At 37.8% G+C, this 24746-nt stretch overlaps 1 protein-coding gene across 19 annotated transcripts in view; it reads right to left on the bottom strand.

Annotated features, from left to right (window-relative positions):
- Positions 1–1281: 1281 nt before the first annotated feature.
- The window catches only part of MARK3 (microtubule affinity regulating kinase 3), a 63745-nt gene continuing 40280 nt past the window's right edge, over positions 1282–24746 (bottom strand). For 3 of the 19 annotated variants that reach the window (XM_052783267.1, XM_052783269.1, XM_052783285.1), the window contains 8 exons: positions 24170–24387; positions 19913–19990; positions 19143–19246; positions 14259–14423; positions 13279–13536; positions 10863–10889; positions 6019–6063; positions 1282–3790 (listed from right to left, as the gene is read on the bottom strand). In XM_052783267.1, the coding sequence (XP_052639227.1) occupies positions 3445–3790; positions 6019–6063; positions 10863–10889; positions 13279–13536; positions 14259–14423; positions 19143–19246; positions 19913–19990; positions 24170–24387 (1241 nt within the window). In that variant the 3' untranslated portion in view covers positions 1282–3444. The remainder of the gene's footprint in view (positions 3791–6018; positions 6064–10862; positions 10890–13278; positions 13537–14258; positions 14424–19142; positions 19247–19912; positions 19991–24169; positions 24388–24746) is intronic. The other 16 variants (XM_052783278.1, XM_052783280.1, XM_052783279.1 and 13 more) reach the window with 12 other exon arrangements.

Below are 24746 nucleotides of genomic sequence, written 5' to 3'. Positions count from 1 at the left end.
GAATTGGAGAGATGTCTATTTAAATTCCAGATCTGCTACAATCTTTCCATATGACTAGAAGGACTCCTGAACATCTGACTTCATTTCTTTTACATAAGCATGTGGATACAATTTCAGATTTTTTTTTTTTAAATGTTCTAATTTATCTTGACAAAAAATACTGCAATTAAAAAAAAAGATTGGGATACAAGGTATCTCACTATATTTCATCTTGAAATTTCACTGTAATACAGGAGAAAAAGGTGAACCTTGCCCAAATCTGTACTAAAAAATCTTTGAAGCCACAGTTTGGACCAGATGCTGTAGCTTGAATAAATGTAGTATGCAAAACACTTAGACCAGCAAGACTAGCTGTTCCTCTAATGTACCTCTCTACTTCTTCTCGACATGGTCAAGGACCTTAGACCTTGTAAAGAGGTCAAATAGACTGAACTGGTTTAGAAAGCCTAAGTACAGGTAAGGTTTGCATGAGAAAGTTTATCTGAACTTGTCTGTTCTTGCTCAGTGTTCAGATTTTTTTTAAATGTACATATCTAAACACTTTTATTTAAAGCAGTCAACCCCCCGCAACACAAACTCTAAGACATTTTTCTCTGCCAGACCCAGCAACCAAAAGACATCTTCAGAGCTCGATGACACGGGTTTTGGCAATGCAAACATTTAGTCACAAGCCCATTACAAACAGTCCCCAACACACCACTCAGACAACACGTTCCAGGACACCAGTCATACTATTACATAAAATCCCTTCCTGGTTGCTAGACATGCATCTCAAAATGCCTAGGCCTGCTGCTACCTCCTCACCACACACTGACCTCTGAGTATTTTTAAAACTTGTCTCTTAAGGAGAGAAAAAACAGCTGTTGTTCTGCAGAGTTGTATCAGCAGCAACACTGATAAACCTACAAAGATCCCCAAGGAATATGAACAAGTAAAAGGCTTGTGTTTGGGAAGAAGTTCATCTTTGTTTTGGAGATATGAAGAAAGCAGTTTTCCTTTCCAGGCAACTCCTAGAGACTTGAACAGCAAGCATGCAGTATGCTAAAGAAACAAGGGCATATTCTTGCAACTTGGTAATTTTACATGGCATTTGGGAAGTAAGCTGTTAAAAATCTGTTTCCCATTATAGTAATTTTTTTTTTTAATACCTCAAATACAGATTTACTCTGAAAGAACCTTTTGAGAACACTTTAAGAAAAATACTCTAAGTACAAACTTTAAATATCCAAAGTATGATACTGGTGCCCTTTTTAGAAACAGTTACATACTTAACAGGTGAAGTAGGAAGAGAGTATTTCAGAAAACATTTAATATGAAACCTTTTGTAACTTCCATCAAATACAGATTTACATCATTTATCAGAACACTTTTTCAGTTCAGACAACAAAGTGCACTGCCAGGTGAAAAAAAATACATTTGGAAGAGTGCTTAAAATTTAGGAAGTGAAAGGATAGGTGACCATTCACCTGAGAAAGTACAATGACTGCCCTGAAATGTCTTATTGCTATTACAAAATGGAGTTTTCATGGAAAAAACCATACTGAGCAGCACAGGCACGGGCAGAGCACTGAAAGCCAACTGAACTCCAGTAGCACCTAGAGTTCTCAAGCCATGGCATGATACAGAATATACAGAGAATAAAATGCAAATTCAGGAATATTTACTACATTTAACAACTATGATTATCCTTTAAACTAGCATAATCAATATCAATGCTTAGGGGGAAAGAGAGGGGAAGTCTGCTGCCCTCACAGACTACAGATAACAAGAACTAACTTGCAAAATATTAAGGATTTTGCATTTTCACCTCGGGTCAAATCTGAACTGTGTACTATGAGAAACTATCAGCTCACTGCAAATTTAAAATGCAAATTTAGGCTCCAGTTTAAAGCACATGTTAAGTACATGCTTAAGTGTTTCACTGAAATATAACCATAAAACAGTAATACAAAAAGTCAAGTAGATAATGCAGGATATTATCTACAGAAGTCCTTGATGAAATAAACTGAGTATCAGTAGGAAACAATGCATGAAGAAATCTCTTCATTCTAGCTTGCAAAATCAAATCCGGCACACCACAGTGATGGTTAAAAAGTGGGGACCATCCCAAAGTATCTTTGCGTCCTACAGAAAGCTAGTTGGCTGTCAGAGTTCATCAAGGGCAGGCTTCCACACTGCATGTTAAAAGAGTGACAGTGGACTCCCTCTGCAGCAGAAGCTAGGAGACACAACTGGCACAAGGCCATCGAAAGCAATACAACCAGAGCCAAGTGGAAGCACGCTGGAAGAGAGCTGCAAGGAAAAGTTTCAACTGCTACTGCCTATGGCTGTAGTTTAGCAAGTTGGATGTTACAACAAAGGAGATCAGTAGCCAATTTGATTCCCACTTTTGGGTTTCAATACTGTGCACACCCAGAACACAAAGGACAGTACTGCCACACGTGCAGCAATACCCCAGAATGGCACTGACTCGGACGTGGCAACTTGCATCAAAATACCGTCATTATTTGAGAGTCCTTTCGTGCCTTGTATCAGTCTGACCTAGACTAATGTAGAGAACTTGGTCTGAAAGAAAAAGTCACTAGTCAGCATTTAGCACATCCCTTTAGACTGCCTCATTCTGTAGAGGAATGGTGGAACAACAGAAAAGTGTTCTTAGCTGCGATCAATACTCATAAGCCAAAAGGACAAAGATACAATTTTAGTAGCTTAGCAGAAGCAGAAGAATGGAAGCGCTTACCCAAATTTTAATGCACACGTCAACTACATTTTTAAAATTTGATTCAGACTTAAATAATAAATAGGTGGGCAAAATATAATGCAAGACTTACTCAGTAAAAGTGAATTTTTAATAATCTCATGAGATCTACTTAGAAAACAGGACTAATAATGTTCACAACCGTAAATCCAAACCCTTACACACTTTTTTTTTCTTAACACAGCAGTGAACTGTAAACCTGTATTTACTGATTATCGCTTCAGTTATTTTAAATATTAACTCAAGTGTTTCCTCCTTGGCCATTTCAATTTTTAGCACCAAAATTAGCCCAAAAAGAGGTACTGGTACAGCTCGATGTTGTAAATGAATTGTTTACATATAATACTTTATATATTATACACACATACTGTACATTCACACGTCCACACAAACAGGAGGCATATTTAAATGAATATATTCTGTGTTTCAATTTGTTGTCAAAGACTTAGGAGCAATGGAAATAAAGCAGAAGGGGTAATATTTTACATAGTAGGCAACTTTAATGCTGTAGTGCACTTATAAAAAAGTCCAACTCTCCCTCCCAGCTCAGCAGCTTTTTTTTTTTTAATATCACTATTCAGAAGGATGCAGAATTTATTGCCTAAATGTTATTCTATACATTTCCATCGGAATTCTCGAAAACACTTGAAATTGCTAACTAATTTACAACTTAACTATTTTTCTTGTTACAGCTTTAACTCATTGGCAATTTTGGAAGCAATGTTTTTAAAAGCTATGGATGTTCCCGATATCCGCTTAAAGCGAACTCCATTCAGGGACAGTCTTGGCAGTTTACACACCTCCATCTCCCACTGTACAAGGTTTTCCGCATGCCCATCTCCATGGACACAGAAAAGCAAGAAACGCTCTCTTTGTTCATAGTCACAATTATTGGCATCCAGGACCTTTCGTATTTCCCTCATCATGTCATTGGGATCCATGGAGCTGGTGGTTTTCATGCTCCAGGTAAAACGCAGCGACCGAGGCTTGGCTTCCTTGTTCTCGTCCTTCTGATCCACAGCTACATTGCGGCTGAAAGACAGGAATTTATTAGTTAGCAGGGCCAGCTAACTTCTCCACATTTCATGTTAGTGAAGCAAACTAACACTCAACGCACACTACCGGTATTAGAGCAGCATCTAGAGGCTCCAGCTGCGAGCAATGCCCCGCTTTCCTAGCTGCTGTACAAACACACAGTCAAGGTGAAGCATTAGCTGTTGGGGCTGAAACAAAGGTATGGTAAGACGGGCGACACAACTGGAAGTCACTGGAGTCAGGAGCATGAGGGAAACGACCTTGCGGAGGTAGAACTACATGCATCACCTACAACTCGATTTTAAGGCAGGTTCTGCTCAAACCCCTATTCTTAGGCCACGCGGCCAGCTGAAACACCAAGTCTGTGCTAGAAGTTTCTGGAACATTCAAATAGCGTGACTTGTGACAAAAGGGTGCTCAGCCCAGGTTGTAGGAGTGCCAGCTCATGGGAGATGCCCACTCATATGCAACAGGGATGAGCCCGTGCAGAAAGATCCTGGGGGTTCCTCTGTACCTCCTCCTGTGCAGCAGGTTGGAGACCAAGCACTGGGAGGGCCCATGGCATCCCACAGTAGTTAGCTGCAAGCAGGAGGAAGGACAGCAGGACCAGGGGACCTTGCCAGGGGTCACCCACCTACTGTCCCAGGGCCAACACGTGCCACCCAGTTCTGGGCTGGTTCAGTTTCACTCTGGCCTTCCTGCACTGGTAAGTGTTTGAGATGATCACTAGAGACCCACCACATTATAGGCTATTGGAGTTACCTTCAACAGGGAGGAAACTTAGAGATGAAGTAATTTGTTTAATACCAACAACTGATAGAGGTAACGTGGTGAAATGTTTCGCTGCTACAAGCTATGCAGCTAAGCACCTTTGAGGCTGAAATGCAGGAAGGAGAGTTGGAAGTCACTATCAGACACCGCCTCAACATTATTAGTAAAGATGGCGAATAAGATGGTTACCATTACTATCACAGTTTTAAGAAATAAAGCACAAAATACTGAGGCTGCATTTCCCAAGTCTGCAACTGTTTTTTTTTTAATAAAAAAAAAAAGCTTTTCCTTTTGTAAGGATAAATAAAGTTATACAGGACAAAGAAAATAAACGTTCCAGAAATTTCTAGTTTGCAATGATTCTTCTACTTCAATTAAAATCAGTGGTCACGCAGCTGAAGAATAAGGAACTATATTTGGACCTCCAGGGAAAAAAAAAAATTACATATTTGCTTTATGAATATTTGCATGCTGTCAGTTGCCTCTTCAAATTTACTTGCCCTCAGGACAAGAGACTTAAATATATTGACTGCCGTGCTTCAGTATTTTCTGAAAATACCTAACCTAACTGACCCCAAACCATGCAGTTTAGGTCTCATGTTGAGCTTCAAAGTTCAACTTACAGTATTAAGTCAAGCTGCTCTTTAAAATAGTTGGCAATGGATTTCCGGTTACACACTGCTTTTCTTCTACCACCACAAAAAGCAGGCAATTATGAAAAAGTTAAATAAAAAGCGATAGCAAGGTCAAAACTAAATAAGTAAGATCTCTCAAAGATAACGTATTTCATAATTTTGTCTTCTATTAGAAAGATTTCAGTAACTGCAAGAGTCATAGAATTATGCTGTCAAATGCAGCTACATGATTTGCCAGATGTTATAAAATTCAGCAAGCAAATTAAAGAGAACTTTGTTTTAACTTTAAGGTTTTAATTTAATAAGGGGCAGGGGGAACACCAACTTCTAGGCAATGCTCATTTTATTTTTTGAAAGCTTTTTCTACCTGAAAACAGTTGGCAGAACCAGCACAAGTTTGATCATTTCTAGTATTTTTTGATATGCAGATTTTGGAAGAAGAGTATAACATGAAAAATATTGTTGAACTATCTGTGATTTTGGAGATGAGACATATCTTATCACCCTTCAGTGGTTATCCCACACGTTTGCAGCCTCACTAGAGACCACTTACCTACACATCTACAAGACAACAGCAAATTATAATGACTAAAATGCAAAAAAAACACACAGGGGAAAAGGCAACAGGAAAGATGAAAGTTTAGAACCAAGTCAGTCAGTGCTTTAATAGCCATTTTGCAGACAGAAATGCTTCTTTGTTTAGTTTCAAAGCCTTACACGAAACAAAAGCTGCTGCCTGAAGCCACTATGCCACGTAATCAAGGGGAGAAAGGTTCAAACTCACCTAAGTAACATTTTAAACAAAAATTTTACCCTCACCTTGAGCCCTCAAATCTCCCGTTCCTCTCATATTCAGTCGGGAGCCTCATTGAAAAGAATGAAGAAGCAAAAGGAAGCGGGAAAGAGAAGACAAATCTTACACTATAATATACAATATCTGAGTAGTTGCTAAAAGATACTGCAATCATACCAAAGGTGTGTTAAAATACAAAGCAACAAAGATGTAAAGAACTTCATAGGTTAGACCAAATTCAGAATACAGTGTCAAACTAAATGGAAGTCTATAAACGACAGTTTTTAAAAAGACCATAACTTACTTTTACAATGAATGTCTATATATATTAATACTGTAGGACTCGCTGAATAAAGTTGAACTTCTAAAGGCAGAAAATGTGAAACTAAAGTTAAAAAGTGTATTGAAGTTATTGTATTATTTAGTAAGTACCTCCTAAAAGAGAAATAACTCCCAGTTATTTTTAGGCTAGTGATATATAGAAGTTTTATCTGGGAGTACAATATATATTTGAAAAAATACCCTATTTACAGACAAGTCTCATCACCCTGTGTGTTTGCATGCACATCAGATCTGAAGTATTAGGTGTTTAAAACAATACCAAATACATTAACGCAAAAAGATGCGTACATATTTTAACAAAAGTTTAGAGGTAAATCCAAGCTTTCTCAAGCTGTGGTAACTCTATCCTATTAATTCCCACAGTGACGCATCTTCCACATCTAAGAATAAACTTAAGCTTTCTGTCTTCTTGCATTGCTTAAAGCTACATTGCTGATCACTACCATTTTTTAAAAACCCATTATCAAGCAGAATTAAGGGGAAAATCATCTTCCTCGACCTTCCCATTATTGCAGTACCATGGTTCGACATCTCAGCATTAATTCTGCTTGCAGGGAAACTGCTTTTATAAGGCTCTTACCAAGACTACTCTAAGCTAGTACATGGCTTCACTGAATAATGTAAATTATTAAAGCAGTTTGGTTGACAGGTGTCTAGGGATAGGAATGTAAGACGGTAAGCTTATTTTTTGATGCAGAGCAGTACTTAGATCAGGGTGTGGGGGTTGTTACGAGGCTTAATTTCCTCCTTCCTTTTGAGGGTTGTGGTGAGGGAATAGGCTTGTAAGAGGACTCTGCAGTCCCTGTCACAAGGAAACAGACGCTGTGTTAGCACTGTGAGGAGTATGGTGGCAGCACTTGCTGTACAGGCTATGGAGCCTGCTCCTTGTTCAAAATTCACACTGCTATTGCAATAGAAATCCAATTAAGAAAGTGGTAAGTCACTCAGCTATGAGCTGCTTGTCACAACAGCATCTGATCAGAACCCTGCTCTCTAGAGGTAGTGCACAGCACATGGTATGACAGAGTCTCTGCTATGAAACATTTGCCATTGACTAATGAACAGCTGTCACAAGCAAAAAGGATAAAGAAGATAATGAGAAGAAAACAACTGACAAGTCCTCAACTAATTCTAGCACTTCAAAGTGGGTTTTTAATGGTAGTTACTTTCATGAGATCTCATGCTACTTATCTATTGTGGATATAGGAGAAGGTAGAAAGAGATTTTTCAGGTCTGCATATACAGTCCCTGAACTCATCCTTGACAACAACTCTGTAGGACCGAGAAGGGAGTAGGTGGGAAGGGAGAAACCATCACATGTACCATCTGAACAAATTCACACCTTTCAGGTGATCTGGGAAAGGCTCTTTTTACCAGGCAAAGCAAGCAACAAGTGTGAAGACACTGCTCAACTGAAAAATTGAGAGTACTTGAACTTTAAAGAGCCTACTGTGGTCCTACAAAGTGGAAGACAACAGCTTTGTTTAGAGCTGCAAGCATTTATGGGGCTTTTTGTGGTTTGGTTTTTGGTTTTGTAGGTTTTTTGTGTGTTTTGTTGTTGGTTTTTTGTTTGGTTTTTTTTTTTTTAATTTTTATTTTAAACTTGCCAAAGGTTGTAGATAACAGGAACATAACCAATCTCCCTGATAATGAATAGTCTTACTGTTACTGGAATCAGTCCAGAAAAGTCTGGGAGGGAAAATCCCTAATGATGTTCTTAGACCCTTTCATGGTTGAAATTAAGCCAAACTGTTCTGTTTCTAAACCACTGTACTCTAAATCTAAGAAGGTCATAATTTACAAAATACCTGCCACTTTGAAATAATAAACACGCTTTCATGGAAGCCTCTCAGAAAATCCTTACTATGTTCAGTTTTTCCATGCGTCAATGTTCCATTCATTTAGCATGAGGAACTGCATTCGGTGACACGCATCCTCAAATACAAGCCATCATGCCAAGCTTTGGAGAGCTGTGCCAGTCTTTCTAGATGCTCCTTCCTTCATGAAGCACATGGTTATGGTCCAGTTCTACAGCCCAGCACTGGTGCTTCAGGAACAGTCACTTACTGTACTGCCAGTACTGTTTCAGTGGGTCTGCAAGTCAGAGGCAGCCCTGAGGTCGCCTCACTGCTAATACAATCTTCACTTCTGCGGGAACTACAAATTGCTAGTTTATGCTCTGAATTTTCTGCTTTTGCTTGTATTTTTACATAAATTAATTTTATGGACCAAGATGCTCCTTGATCTTGAGAATGGAACAAATATAAAGGAAAGTTGTGTTCTCATTTGTCATGCAATGCCTATACACTATCTCCTTTATAATTTGTGAAAGGCTTTCAAAAATGTTTCCATACATCTGTCCTGAGTTATGCTGTGTTTTCTGTTCTTTACATCTTTGTACACTCTGTGTTAAAAATCCAAATAAACACAAAGAAAACTGTCTAAAAAGATACGGAAAAACAGCAAAAAGTGCAAGACGCTAAAATAAGATCAATTTATGGAAATGGAGAAAAGATGCTGCAATAAAATCCAGAACATAGAAGGTGATTTTTGCTGTCAGAAAGTTAAGTTAGACTTCCACAATATGCAGATTGGCAAGGACAGTGCATGGTACAAGAGATACATATATATTTGATACCTCTGTGCACCAAGTACAGTATTAGAACTCAGTAGTTTAAAAAGGAGTGACTGATTATTTTGTTCAGCTCCATAGAATGATGTTGCAGTAGTATATATACGTGCTATTCAGTTACAGTAGTTCTTTCAGTATCAAAGATTCATAGCATAAAAAGTGAGAAGAAATTGCCAAAACCCCCAACATTTTCAATTTTATTTTGTACCTACATACAGATCAGGTATGGAGGGGCACCACGCACACTTAAAACAGAATTTAAAAAGCAGAGTCTGGTCCTGTATAGGTGGTGTAAGACTTTGTAAATCTCTTACTCAAAAGACATATTCATGGAAGCTGTAGCAGCTATTTCCACAATATTCTAAGATTCTTGGCCTCAAGTCAAAGGAAAATCTTTAAAAATTATTAAAAAATTAACTTTTTTAAGTCTCAAATTTGAACAGTAACCTTCTAGTTTAAAACTGTACTCATATTAGCATTTTCCATCCTTCTTCAGAGCAGCAGTGTAGCAAACCTATGTGTATCCAGTTGTGGAGGTTGCACAGATCACAACCCTTTGTTTTAAAAGCAATGTGACTAGAGAGGCAAAAGCTCCCTCTTACAATGTGGTATGCACCCCACAACTCATGACGCACAATGGGTTAAAACTATTTCCACTGCTCAGTTTCATCTGTATGCTGTGTTGGACTGTTTCCTTCCTTAAAAGTTGGTGTGTGTTCTTTTTCTCAAGTCAGCTATGACAATGCCAGCCAACCCAACCAACACCAGTTCTAAACATAGTCATGTCTGGAAGAGCTCTGATTATTAATACCGTTGCATGGAATTTACTCATTTAATCGGGTAGGATACATTTAGACTCGGACTGTACATAATAATCCCAAATTTAGGCAGCAATTTACATGTCTCAGGTCTCCCTAATCAAAGTATTTCCTTGAAATGGTCTGACAAACTTCAAATTAGTCACATGCATAGCCTTGCATTTCAAAAGTTAAAACAGATGTCTGGTTTTTGGCCCCATCTCCCTATTTTTGATCAGTAGTTGGAAATTGAAAGTACTACCCTTTAAGAAGCTCCAAGTTATCATACAACTGAACAGAGTATTACAAAATTCTACTGGAATATTTACCTGCGGATCAAAATTGTATAACCAACTTTCATGAATCATAATATATTAATAAGATATATAGCAGCTTGATTCATTCCCAAATTGTAAAACTAAATTAAAACCTTTGGGCTTGAAATGCAAATCAGACTTCTGAGCTTTTCCCTTTTGTCAGTAAATTTGCATAGATGTTATACTTTTTGTTTATAACTGAAGTGCTCTATTTGCACTGCAGCTGCAATTCACTTCAGCAAATGCATCCCATTTTAAAATAAGTACACAGCCGTTGCATCTTCATTCAATCTTCCATACAAAACTGTTATTCACAACCGTGTTCAGTTTGCCTTCTATTGTATCAACTGTAGACAACACTTCAAACTGATTTTTTTTATAAAATATCATAGAACAAAGAGAGAAAGAATGTAAATTTAGAATCACTTACCTTTATTTGCTTGTAACCTTATGTTTTGTTTATACTTTCATCATTGTTATCAAACACCTCATTCTTCAAACATAAGCATGCTAAGTGTATTAGTACAGAGAACAGAATTACTTTGGCACTACCAACTCTATCAAAGAAAGAAGAATTCACAAGGCATGCTTAGCATCTTGTTATACAGGTGCCACAGATTCTTAAGTATCATCATGAGTTAATGGATTTATTCTATGCTTTCCTCTCAAGAAAGTATTTAGTTCTCAGCAGAAAGTTTAGTTTTTCAGAAAACCAAGGCTAGAAAGCCAAATCTGTTGTTAATTGCAGGAGCCACTTTTTTTTAAATATAAATAAATCCTACCTTTTGATAAACCTGAATGACATGTTTCTAAAAGAAATTAAGCCAAAATAATAATTAACAAAAAAGTCTTGTACAAAATAAATTGAAAAAGCCATTTAGAGTGAAACATGCAAAAAGATCTCATTTAAAACGCGCAATGAAATTACAACTTCAATACATTCTAAGATTAGGCAGAGGATTTAGGGTCTGAAGAGTCAAACTCTTAACATTGCTACTTCCAAACTTAATTTTTCTGGGAAATATGCCACCAGTAGTTATTATGAATTAAAATACATACTGGTGTCAAAACACTGTGAAACTCAATCTGCAAGGCCACATAAAAATATGTTTGTATTTTCTTCATGTATTTCAAATAGAAAGCAAAAATCAGTAACTCTACTACAATTAGATCTTGAGTATTTTCAGAGTTAGGTTTCTTCCTTGCTTCAGCACGTTAGGTCAGCCACGCTCTGCCAAAAACTGCCTTAAATATTTAGTTAATTTAGTGACAGAAGCTGTAACAATTGCCTACACCAGAACATAAGTAGTTCATAATCAAAAGGATTCTGATTCCCCATAGAGAATGCTAAAATAAATTGACAGGTTTCAAGGTTCTTTGTAATTTATTTAAAGAGAAGAAACATAACGATGTCCTTTGATGACACTATTCACCTCCTTAGTAGTCTGTACAGCACCTATACTAAACAGAGCCCCAACTGTAAAAGGTCCTCCAAGTGCAAACTTAACCATCTCTAACAGTGCTATTGTATTACAACTGCATGTTATTTAATCAAGTTCAGATGCAATTTAAACTATTGTCAAAAGTAGTGGCGGAAAAACTTCAAGAAAACCACACTGCACTGCAAAAAGTTGAAACTCAGAGGTAGTGATAGAAGTTTGAATACTGCCTAAACAACTGAGTGAAAAGCTTGCATGTTCACAGTTTGAGCATCCACATTTGGAACGTCAGATGGAAAATTAAGTAAGGATATTACAAACAAAAGTACAGTAAGAAAGATGTGCCAAAAGAATGTGCCTGATTAAGACTTCACTTGACAAAAAGCAGATGACTTAATTCTTAAAAAGAAATTCAAATTAATCTTTTATCCCTCTCTCTCAACAGAAAAAAAAGGGGGAAAAAAGGAAAAAAAAAAAAAAAGAATTTCATACAGCACAGTATTTCCCAGGGAAGTGTTAGCTGGCAGAGAGCTGAGCAGGGTAAAACATTTACCAAAGGCTAGGCTGTCACTTTTTTGTTTGTCACAGAAACAACTTCTAAATTTTTAAAGAAATTCAGTCTCTAAATTGAAATCAGCCAGTTGTGAAAAACCGCGAGTTTGGCTCAGCATTATTTTTGAGGAATTGGAGACTATGAAGAGGATGCTGAGAGAGAGGCACATATAATCACAGAACAGACAGGAAGGAAATGGCTTGGTGCTGATGTGATGTAAGCCTAAAACAAAAGCAAGCAGGCCAAGATCAGAATGATATATTCAAAAAAATTTCACCTGATGAGGAGGGTACAAAAGCATGAAGATTATCTTAAGGCAAAGATAAACAAACCCTCACTTCTGCAAACACAAGTTGTTGGTATCAGAGTGGTCTGAAGTATGCAGTATGTGAACCAACAGGTTTTAAATATAGAAGGAAAATAGATGGGTTTCAATTTTAGGGTTTGTAGGAACTTATTTAAATCATACATGGATTTGAAACTAGAAGTCCAATTAGAATAAAAACTGTTAGTGCAGGAACAACACCTACTTAAGCTAGGTTCTGGCTAGACCAACATACCTTCACACCAAACCCAAAATCTGCACATGAACTAAAGGTCAAAACAGGAATAAGTTTTTCAAGGTTTGACCAGACTCCTGCCTAGACTGAAAGCATAGTACTGCCATTATTTTAACATGACCTATGCTAGCACTACTGCCAAAAGAAACTTTTGTCTCCTGCCCCTACCCTTTCACCTGTGATATTCTATTCATGTGTTGCCAGCAAGATTATTCTGGAAACACTGACAGCCTAAGTGATTGGGAAACACAACCTGAGCTTCTAACGCTACATTAAATATCAAGACTGCGATCCTAGTTTATGCTGTCTACTGATTGACCATGAAGTCAGAGCGAGCAGCTTTTGAACTGAGCTGAAATGTTTCAGCTCTGCAGCATTTGTACCTCAGACATGAGGATGAAGAGCATAGAAGAGCACAGACCAAACTGTCTCACTTTTTATCCCACTTGATTCAACTGCTAAAAACAAATGGCTTCTGTAACCAAAAAGAACTACGAAAAAATCATAAGCCAGCGCATTGAAAGTTGCAGAAATTGTTAAGCCATTAATCAGAGAATGTGGACAAAACCACCTAAGCAATGAACTACTCGGTATTTCTACTACCCGGTAAAAAGGAAATGTTGCATTACCATTTTAAGAGGCTTACCTTCTTGTTAGTTTTGAAGTTAGTTTACTAAACAGGTTAGTGGAACCCCTGGTTCGAGTCTGTGAGAGTGGTGTTGCTTCATGGGACAGACTGGGGGAGGCTGGTGGTCCGTTGTAGGTAGCAGTACGTCGCTCTCTGAGCTGGCCGTGGAAAGTGCTCCGACTAGCCGTTCCTCTGGGGAAACGAATACGATCAGGTGTGGTTGCACTGCTAATGCTGTGAGTTGAAGCAACAGGAGTTCTTTGATCAGGAATAGTGCTAGAGCAGAAAAAAAAACAATGCTAGAACTTCTTTCCAGAAGCACTACAGTTCTGCAGGAAACACAAAACACTACGTTCTACAGTAAAGCATAAGCAGACACTTTTATATAGGCCATGGTTGGAAATATCAACGTTATTACAGCACTGTATGGAATCAAAACTTGTAAGAAGTTAGGATTAAAAGGCTGCCGAAACAGAAACCTACATAGGCAGAAAAATGCAACAGGAGTATCCTGGAAAAGACCAGATAAACTAGGCATACAATGTTTCACTGAAGACTGATAAAAGAATAGACAAGTAAAGTTTCCTCCCAGGAAAGAGAAGCAATAGGTAACTTTAGTGTCTCTCCCTCCACATTCTATATATTCATCTTTGAAAATCTTGCTAATTTGAAAGTATCCTACACAAAATTCTCTACAAGTGAACTGCTCCAAGTAGTGAAGTCCTTCAGGATACAGAGTTAAAGTCTCCCACAAACTTTGACAATAGGGAATGTCCAATACTCCTAACACTAAGAAAAAAATTAAGGTTCATTATTGCAGGATTATGTCACAGACAGCCTGACACACCACAAGACAAATGTAAACAAGACTAAAAAAAATGAGGAAACACACATCTTGTGGGCAATATATACTAGAACAATCTAGGACTAAAATTCCACAGCACAAAGTTAAGAAGCAGTGGGTATAAGTTAGTTTCACAACGATTTCAGGTTCTTACATAGGCCTGAAGTTATCTGCGCCATTGTCTATTGGAGGCAACATCATCTTCGTGTGCACAGAGGCTGACATGGACATCGACTTCTGATGTCGCAGCCGAACACTGGAGAAGGATGTAGTACAAACTGAAGCAGGGCTAGCTGCGTAAGCGAACATTTCTGTCAGGCTGTGAGGGGGTTTGGGTTCAGGCAGAGGCAGAAAGAAGAGCATGATGGACCAACAACAAACTACTGCATAGAAAAAAAGCAAACTTTTCCTTCTATTAACTGATTTATCAAAGAACACGAACTCTAACAGCCCTCTTCTATGTAAATAGCAGTAACTACCCTACACTCCCCTTAAAAAGCATCCTTACTGTATCACTTGACATCTATGAAGTGATCATTCTCTTACCATTAGCATTAGTTTGCAGTGATACCCTCCTTGACGTAACAGAACCTGAATAACTCAGTGTTCTGTGCCAAAGCACTACTATAAAGCACTGATGTAACTCGTATTGGTCTTAACATTAAAAAATGCATTAAAAAAACCCCCACCAACTGCACCTTCCAAAAGACTGATGATAGCTCCATTACTGCAGCGAAATACTTTGTTTTCAGAATGTATCCATGTTAAAAGAAATCAGTGTAAGTTGGGCAAGCTGTCAAATCTCGATCCACATCTGATAACTGAGGGACTTCACAGGCGCAATTGAAAACAACAATATCATGATCTTTAACAAGTCCAGAGAGGCCCGAACAAAAAGGCTACTATAAATCAACCTGCACATGTAGGAATGAATAACACTTGGTGTTCTCTGAAGAAAGAGGTATGACTGTTGAAGAGCATCTCATATTGCTTGGCCATGAACCTTAAATTCTCCAAATTACCATTCAGGCTTTGAAGGAAGGTATACAGTGCTGTCTTAGCAGAATGGCCAGTAAGCTGCCAGCTGTATAATATGTTAAAATAGGAGCATGAAATCTTTTTCTTTCTTTGGGCCAAAATACTCTTTGCAGCCTTCACATTATCTAGTAACGATAAGGATGTGAAAACTGAGAGGCCACAAGATGTATTGGACCTTTCAGGCTACAACACCGTATGTCATTCATCTTGTTTGCTTTAAAAGTAAGGCAACTGTAGTTCAGAAATATTGTTCGAGGTTAAGAAATCATAATTGTCAGCGACAGTTTCATGACACTGCATGTTCACTTCCAAGTTACATCATGACTGCACATACTGAAATTCAAGTCCTGTTATCTCATTCTGGTATGTCAGACTTCGGAGAAAGCTAGTCCAGCTACACGTATCAGCTGACCCACTTCTCAGGCTTAGCTCCCAAAGCACTAGTAGAAAACACCCCACAGCTCAGACATCAGAACTGCTGGCTAAAACAGTTAGCAAAATCTACTACTTTTTCTCTTGGTTTTAACTTTTCAGAATCTAGAAAACTTCATCCACATCGTGTATGCATCTCTACAACGAAGCCTGCAACACAGCCCAGCTTTTACATTATCCCAGGGTATTAAGAAATTGTAAGGAAATGAACATTCATCTCAAAAGGAATACTCTGAAGTCAAGTAATCCCCAAATAATTGGTCACTAGCCTCTCAAGCACTTCCAGCTCCTTTCAATTTGTTGCAAAAGATAAAGGAGAAAGAAGCTAGATTTACAACACATTAGACCTAAGTTTTATTTAGTCGCCTGCTTCCAAAGATGTGATAGCTAAAGGTTATCAGTAAGGTACCAGAGCACATATTAAAGCATATATATCTCTTCCTCTGAATCTTTGCTAGAAATCAGCTTCCTTACTAGCCTGGGAACACAGAAACAGTGAGCTAACATTCACTAATTAGTGCCAATGCTTATTAAAAATCTGATGCTGTTGTAAATCATTTGTGCTACAAATGATTTAAAGCAATTGCCTATAATTATGAAGAGTGTTTCACAAGTCCCCAAGTGCGTTAATTAATGCTCAGACTTTGGAGGAAAGCCAGCAGTCCTCTGCAGAATGCCTGTGTCAGCCACACAATGTGTTAAAGTAGGGATATGAAACTTCAAAACCTTTTTTTTTGCTTCTACCAGTCTGGCACAGGGGTCTTCAAGACTACTTTCTCCAACATCAAGCCCACTAGCTGACTATCAATTCCTCGAAGTTTCCATACATTCGGAAATACTGCCTTCTCAGAATTCAATGTGCAAGATAAAAACAGAACAAGCAACATTTTAAAACTTTCTCTACAGAAAGAAGAGACTTCAAATGTGCACATCTTGCCTTTTAAGGCAAGTCTCCCAAGTTTTCACTGGGTCACAGTTAGTATCTGACTGGCTATGGAAAATCTAAAATCCAATCTGTAACAAATCATTTATAGCAATTACTCCTGCCTTTACCATTTGCCACCAATAGGCATTTCAAAAGCACAGAAAGCATTTTTAACAAAACCTTGGATTTATACAAAGCCCAGGTTCTACGTCAGATCTTGCTTCACAGAAGAAGAACCATTACAAGTTTCTAAAGTTCTTTCTGCCAAGTTGAAAGTACAATATTAGAGATACTACAGAAACACCTGAAGGCAGGCAGAATTCATTCTGAAGAGCCAGTCCCATCAACAGCCATGTCAATTTAGCCTGCGTTAAAGGTCCCTGCATTTCATGTGATCAGCCAAGCCTTTGCCCAGTTACAACAACAAAATATATTCAGACGTAAGTTCTGAATTCTGTGCCAAATCACAGTAATTCTGAAATTGTGCCAAAATGAATGTGCAGTTTAGTGTTGAAACGTTTCAATGAGAAGTCTAATTGTAAAACAATTAGCAATGCATTCTCATTATCTTTTCTTGTTTTAACCCTCTATAAAAAGTAACAAAAGTAGTAATCAATAATACACGATAAAAGCTATAAAGATTTTTTTTTTCCCCCGACAGTGAAAATATAAATGCTCAGACATTTCACATGACCCAAACAGGGCTAAAGTTTGCAGGATAAGCAAATGATGTTTCGATACCATATTGACAATAAAAGGTAAATTACATAAGGATAACCAATTATGGATATAAAATAGAATTAATGTAGTTGCCAAGTACTACTCAATGTTAACTTTGAGCTTAATGCCCATATGCGACAAACCGGAAAGACAGTAGTTTGCTGAGAAACTCAAATCTGGGGAAAAAAATTACAACTTCAGAAGACAGCTCCTTAGGATTATGAAGTTACTCCTAAATTAAGGGGACATCTGAATCTCAAGCCTTCTTAGTAAATAATATCTAATAACTTTTAAAAATGTAATAAAGAAATTTTAGATAAGATATTGCAAAGATATTAGTTTAAAGATGAACAAAAATGTAATTAAACCAAGAAATCAAGTAATCAAATCCGATCAAAACTATTTTGGACAGAAAGATCCATTTTTCAAAGATAGTTTGGAAAGAAAAAAGCTATTAACATATCAAATCAAAGAAAGGATGGTGAGCTTTAATCTAAACAAACTTGGTAACATTAACAAGGACTAACCAATGAAGGCTGAGACAGACACACTAAGAGACAGTACCAAATAGCTGTGCTGTACTTCACAAGACAGTTGACTGCAGGCCCAGCTGGCCAGCTAGACTTTTGGCACTCTTCAAACTTATACTTGACTTTTTTCTTAATCACTTTCAGTTTGCAGAAAGCTAGGAGGAAGAGACAGGGTCAAAATCATGTTCTTTATCCCTAGGCTCCAGGAGTCAAACAAGGGACAGAAGGACCTTCCATGCAACATCACAACTTTGCCACTCTTCCTTATGAACTGCTGAGAGGAAGTGGAAAAATTCTGTGCAAAAAATGGCAGATCTTTCACCAACTTAAACCCAACCTAGAAGAAAAGTATTTTCTTCCCACCCTTTACAATATATCATAAAATTAGGAAGGGGTGGAGAAATGGTAAGAGTAGGAGAGATGTACATATTCCTCCAAGCTTAAGCATTTTTATTAAGTACTAGCTATCTGGGCGCTCTCCTGGCAATGGTCAAGTACTTAACTGTTACCAGTTTTTAAGACCAGGAAAATTCTGTGAAGAATGGTTGGTTGGAACTTAAAACACCTCACCCAGCCAGGAAATTTGGTGGTATGTTTCACAAGTGTTACTCTATACCTAATGCGTACGTTCACTATTATATTTATTTTCTACGGCTCTCAGTCTTTGGTACACAGGGAAGGATGGCACTAGACATGGCCATGGTGCTAACACATGAACTGGTTAACTCCAACTCCATTGCATGCTCCAGTCAGGCTTTCATTCAGTAAAGTAGGAGGAAACCTGTTATTTCTCTAACTGTTTTCACTCAGAATATGGAGGTATCAGTGCATCCCTTCTCAAGATGAGTTCTGTAAATACTGGGAAGCAACCAGACTACAAGAATATCAGTAAGGAACATTATTAGTCCAAGACAATGGCCTACCACTGTTTCATCTTTGCTCAGAAAAAACTGACCTTCTCCCTGAGACTTTGTAGAAAAACAGTATTCCAAATAATCCCAACAAAGTACAGTTTAGAGTGAAATGTAAAAAGAGAATGGCCCAAGAGAGATGGACTTTGTCGTTTGACACTAAACAAACCTCTTCTGCAAGCATCTGTTGTTTGGCCACAGGAGTTAACAGCTGATTTAAGATGAAGGCTGTACAAATATGACATGTATTTAACCAGAAATTAGGAACTTCCTTTTACATTCTAAGTATAAAGACTGTATGAATTAAGTATAGGAAAAAAACCCCAAAAACAACATACTTACAGGTGCTCCATAACCAAAGATCTGTACTCACCTTTCATAAAGAATTACACTAGAGTATTACTGATTTTTAAATTAGGCATTACAATTTTTTTGGAAATGTGAAGACAGGGACATACACCATATGAAGACATTTCATATACCTGTTCTCCTTGCCATTTTGTATCACTGAATGCCTATCAGCAGTGGTTCTTTCACTACAAACATATGTGTTGCGCCGTGTCATTGCTCCAGGGGCAGTATTATTCTACAATTAAAAAACACAGGCTTGTTATTCCCCACAAAAGGCTTTTCTGGGGTTAAGTCTACATATAACTGAAAGCAGTTTTACTTCATGCTAGTTCTACAGTTAGAAGACTTACAATAATTAAGTTAATATACAAACACCTTCCAGTATTTTTAAGGAATAATGCAATCACAAAAAATAATTCTAACAAGTCGTTCTTGTATTTCATGTCGATGGCTCAAAATTAATATCGCTTAAAGTTTTTAATTACCAATGTTCTGAATTACAAACTCTCAGCATGTATAGCATTCATCTACACCTGGATACCTTATGTCTTTATAACCTATTTTTGAAATACTTTACCACTTGCAGATTGTAGAATTTTCCTTTAAGTTAAAACCATACCCTTAAACAAGATAGGAAAAGCAAAGACTTAAGAAACAAATGTGGTAAAATTCAGTGGGAAGGTAAACATGGACTTTTAAATATTAAAATACTATAAAACACTAGACAAGTTTTAAAAACAGGGAAGAATAAGTCAAATTAAAGAGACAAATTGCAGAGAATTTTAATAAGACATTTTAAAAAATATAAATTTAAATACAAGCATAATACATTGAGGACAAGAGAACCAGGGGAACTTAAACTACAGACCTTACTTTAGAGGGAAAAAAGAAATAGAATTACTTTGCCTCTGTCTTTACAGAGAAAGAGGGTGGAGATATGCCCAAGTTGGTGGTCAATTTTCCAGGAACGACTGAGAAGCTAGGTAATTCACAGATAACAGAATTATAAAAAGTTAGATGCAATTACTGTAGGAAAAGCATGGTGGTCCAGATAAACATGCACACCCAGGTTGTAGAGGAAGTAAAAGCCGGCAAGCCTTATATTTTTTTCTCCCCACCCCAAGAACATAACACAGGAAACTGCATATGGTTGGAAAGTGGAAAAAACCTTTAAAATTTTTCTTTAAAGAAAAGGATCACGGGGCAAAGCAGGAAGCAAAATAGGCTATTAACTTTAAACATCACTGCTGGGGAAAGTCTTGGAGGAGGCTAGCTTAAAGGAATGACTGGTCAGCACCTGGATAAGCACATGTTGAGTAAGGATGGCCACTAAGAATCAGGCAGGGGACTTCATGCTCAACTAACCTTTTGGAGTTCTTTGAAGAATTACTGCTATGACAGACAAGGGAAATTCAGCGGATTTTTAAAATAGCATTAAGAAAAGGTTTTACATAAATGGTCACAGTAGAGAATCATGGGAAAAAGGATAAAAAAAGAAAAGGAAAAACTAGTTCAAGCACAAAAGGAGAGTAGACAAACCTTTTTTGTTTCCAAACCTGAAATAAAACTGTTAAAGTGGAATATTCTCAATAACCAGCAAAAGCTCCTCCAGTGCCTTAAGGCAAAATATTTGCTATACAGGGAGTCTCAAGCAATGCAATCCCTGAGCAGCAGATTTAATGAAGCCATCTTGTCTCTTTAAAAGACTGCTGACCTGTTATACATCTTTACATGAATGTACAAACAAAAATGAAATCAAGTGAACTGCGCAACCTCCTGGTGTTAAAAAGTACAAAGAGTATCAACAGTATTTTAGATGAGCAGAACTATTAATTAAAACGTAAGATGGATGTAGTTGTCTCAAGGGTTGTCAAGAATTTTTCCCTGGATATTCCTTAGGCATAGGCATGTGCCAAGCATCAGCAGAAGTCCTCCTGGCCCCTTCCTCGTACTTTATTCCTTACACATCCTTTGTCTTTGAATCTGTTTATTTAAAAAAAAAGTCACATTGATTCTTCTACTTTTCTCTGACATTTGTCATCGGGCAAACTCCCCTCTCTTTACTAAACTTGCTAGCAATGAAGGCTGTGCACCTACGGTGAAGTTTTGTTTGTATGTTCTTGAGAGGTCACGCCGTGCAAGACACTTTGCAGAGCCCTCACAAACCAATGGTACATTGAAGTATTGCCTATTAATATTTGCTTATTTTGGTCTGTGTTCCTGAACATACTAGAGAATGAAGCACCTAGAATATCCGACTGTTTTTCTGGTGGGAAATACACACAAAAATGGGTGGCTTCTTTCTCCCTTAGAACATTAAATATTTGTTTCCCTTGAGAAGACACCACATAACATTAAAATGTACTGTGATGTTGCACATCTAGAAAGACAAGACAGCAATCTCTGTGCTGGATCAAACTTTAAGGACTATGCATTTTCAGGTTTGGGAGTGGACAAGTTTTGTTATTCATATCTGAAATCAGAGGACTCTGAAGATGCACTTTCCCAGCTCTTTCTGGAATGCAAAGACAGAAGGATCAGTATACATTTTTTTCTGTTTGGCTCAGATTTCAGAGGTTGTGAGAGGAGATTTAAGCATGTCAAGCTTTCAAATGTCAGTTTTAGCAAGAATACAGTCTTGGTATTGGGGCCTTTACACTTTTTAGCATACAAGTTTTCACAATTCATCAAGGAAGTTCTTCAGCTATGACTTTTTTGTTCAGCCAATCTACTGCATGACTAAATTGCATAGATGCACAGCACAGGAAGCCTGAAACTGGTGTCAACAGCACCACACTCCCTGATGGAATGACAACCCCTAGGGTCAGGGTTAGCTACATTAAGTTCATCCTTGTGGTGCTGTCTGCCTTCTTTGCAGGTGTTGACACTGCAAAAGCACGTTAAGACTTCTGAGCATACGCACAAGGTCCAATCACAGCACAAAGGACAAATCTGTGGTACAGAGTCCTCCTCTTTTCCTAGGGAGTCTTGTGTCCGCTGCTTAGGCAGGCTATTTTCACATTGAGACACCAAGGCAAGGACTGACGAAAAACTTTCAAAGAATCAGCTTCTGACTTACAATAATGAACCAATCTATTTACTTAAGAGCACTAGTATGTTTTTTGGTCCTAAATGATTTTCCAAACATACCATCTATCCTCCTCTTCCAATTTTCTTGAAGCTATACTAAGGGCTCTGGGGCAGCCTTATTACAAGCATTGAGGAAATATCCAAAGCTGTGAGTAATAAACAAGTTGTTACTAGTTGCTGCTACCTATGCAACCCCTGTAGCAGGTTTTCATTATTGATTTGGTATTTGCCCAATGAACTTGAAGATTTTTGATGCTGACTTGTTCAGCTTGCAGAACTATTTAGTTTGCAAGAGCTTAAACGCTCTGTCAACTTCAGAGGTACAGCTTGGAGCCCCTTACTTCAACCCCAGACTTAGCTATCAGCTCTACAAGCACAACTCTTATCCTTAAGTGCATGCTTGTAAGCTCTGTTGTTTAATAAGAGCAGCACACAACTGGCTAAGAGTCTCCAGCGAGGACCAGTTCTACTACTTTCACTGTATCTGTCAAAGTAATAATTGTTTTTAAGCAATATTCTTCTGTCTCTTCAGTGATTTTCTCACCATATTACTGATTTTAGGTCTTAAGTGCTCAGTGAGAACACAAACTCTCTCCACCTCAAACTTTTTTCAACTTCAGGACAATATGGTAAACTCCAACATTCTTTTTTTCCTTCTAGATGCATGCTAATACTGTAAGAAATAAAACTTCCCAATCAGTTCCAGGAATTGTGAAAAAAGTCAGTGCTTCCCTCTATCCCCAACAGCCAGAAACCAAAAGAATAATCTCTAGCCGGGGGAGAAGAAAAAAGAGAGAGAGTTTGCACTGTCTGACATCGCAACCTATAAACAGAGACAATTTTAAACCCTAATTAATTGAGTGGCATCACAAGTCTGATTCCATGTTCACCACCTTGTACCACTGCTTGTAAAACATCAGTTGGATCAGTTGCACACTGAATCAGAAGAGAGAAATATCCTATGGTTATGAGCTCAGATTTTACTTCAGCTACAGTAGTATGAAATTTGAAATAAGACTACTAGAATAAATCCCCAGGATTTGGGAGTGGTGTAGAATAGCAGATCAAAATACTAAAGATACTAAATACAACATACGTTGTAACTGTGATGCAAAGCTCTTGAATAAGGCACTACACAACACTGAGTGAAGTCCAATGTAGGACAAAACTGATTTGATTATCCTACCATTTTGAGGCTCAGTAGCCAAGAACTGTCATGTAAGGAGAAACAAAATCTGAATGGTTTCTGGACTGATCAAAAAACAAGGGAAAGGGCAGGCGACCACAAAAATCAGAAAAAGGTCCCCCAAAATCATGAGCTCTTGTTCAGATTTATGAATGACAGCTGCTACAGTAGAAGACATGTCTTTCCAAGGCCATCTCTTTGGCTGAAATCCTCCAGCTAAGTCACTATCAGCCACTGAGCCAACTGACAATACAGAGCTAATAAAGTGAAACAAATCTTATTTTACTTCTTTTGCTTCAGATTGTCAAAGAGCTGTGAGCTCAGGAAGTTCTGTTCTCATTTTTGTAAGTAATGGTGCTGAGTATATGACCAAATACGACAGCTTTGTGGGATAAGTTTAGAAAAAAAAATAAATCATTCCAAGAAGAATAAAGGACTGGGAAGTTTTTTCTTCTGAAAAGAAGGAAGTTTTTCAATACAAAACCCCAAAGTTTTAGTAATTAAATGTTACAAGACTCAAGACTTATGTGAAAACAGATTTCCAACTTTGCCTCAGAGGGAGGCACCACAGAGTATACAAGTTAAAGCCAAACTGAACTGAAGATTTTCTTTATTTTGGCACACTGCCTACTGCTCAACCCTGTGAATTCACTAGTTATGCACCTTAGTGTGTTTGGGGTTTTTTTGTTGTTGAGGTTTAGGGGCAGGTGGTGGAAGCCCACAAGGACAAAAGCCAGGCACACTGCTTTTAAATACAAGTTGGAATACACCTTTGAAAAGTAATGAAAAATAAAATCAGAACCACTGATATATCACAGGTTTAACACTTTTTCACCCCTCAAAAACACTTCATGGTTTTGATAAATAAGCATTTCTACTTACACTAGGAACAGCCGAACTTTTCTTACGTTCAGGAATATCAGCCTTATTGGGATTGCTGGCATTTCCAAGCATTGGACTAGCTGGTGCAATTCCTCTTCCTGCAACAGCACTACTGCTGGATTTTCTTGACTGAATTCCTTCCTCTTTGAGGTCACTGTCTGTAGTACTAGTCTGGCTTCTTTTGGGATATGCCACTACTGAGGGGATGGATGGTCCAGCTTAAAAAAGAAACACAAATGAAACAGGAAAAGGATTTTTCTTCTCAGAAGTTCAGTAGCTATTTTTCACTACAATGGAAACATATTCACACATGAGAATCAAAATAATTAACACTGGGAATCAGAGTTGCAAAAAGGTAATTATTTAAATTATCGAAGTACGCATATTTCAGAAGACAGCAAAATATTGTGAAAAACAAAAACCTTTCCAGGTGAAGATTCTACTTGATTTCCATGAAAAAATTATGAAATTCACAGAAGCTTCTGGTGTTTGAGTATTGGCACTGGTATGGCTTGCTACAAAAACCCCTTTAGAGTCACCTTAAAGACACTTAACAAGTAACTGACTCATGCAAACC

Source organism: Harpia harpyja, chromosome 3 (genome assembly GCF_026419915.1).
Source record: "Harpia harpyja isolate bHarHar1 chromosome 3, bHarHar1 primary haplotype, whole genome shotgun sequence".
Taxonomy (NCBI): Eukaryota; Metazoa; Chordata; class Aves; order Accipitriformes; family Accipitridae; genus Harpia; species Harpia harpyja.
This window is presented reverse-complemented; position numbering and strand designations above follow the sequence as displayed.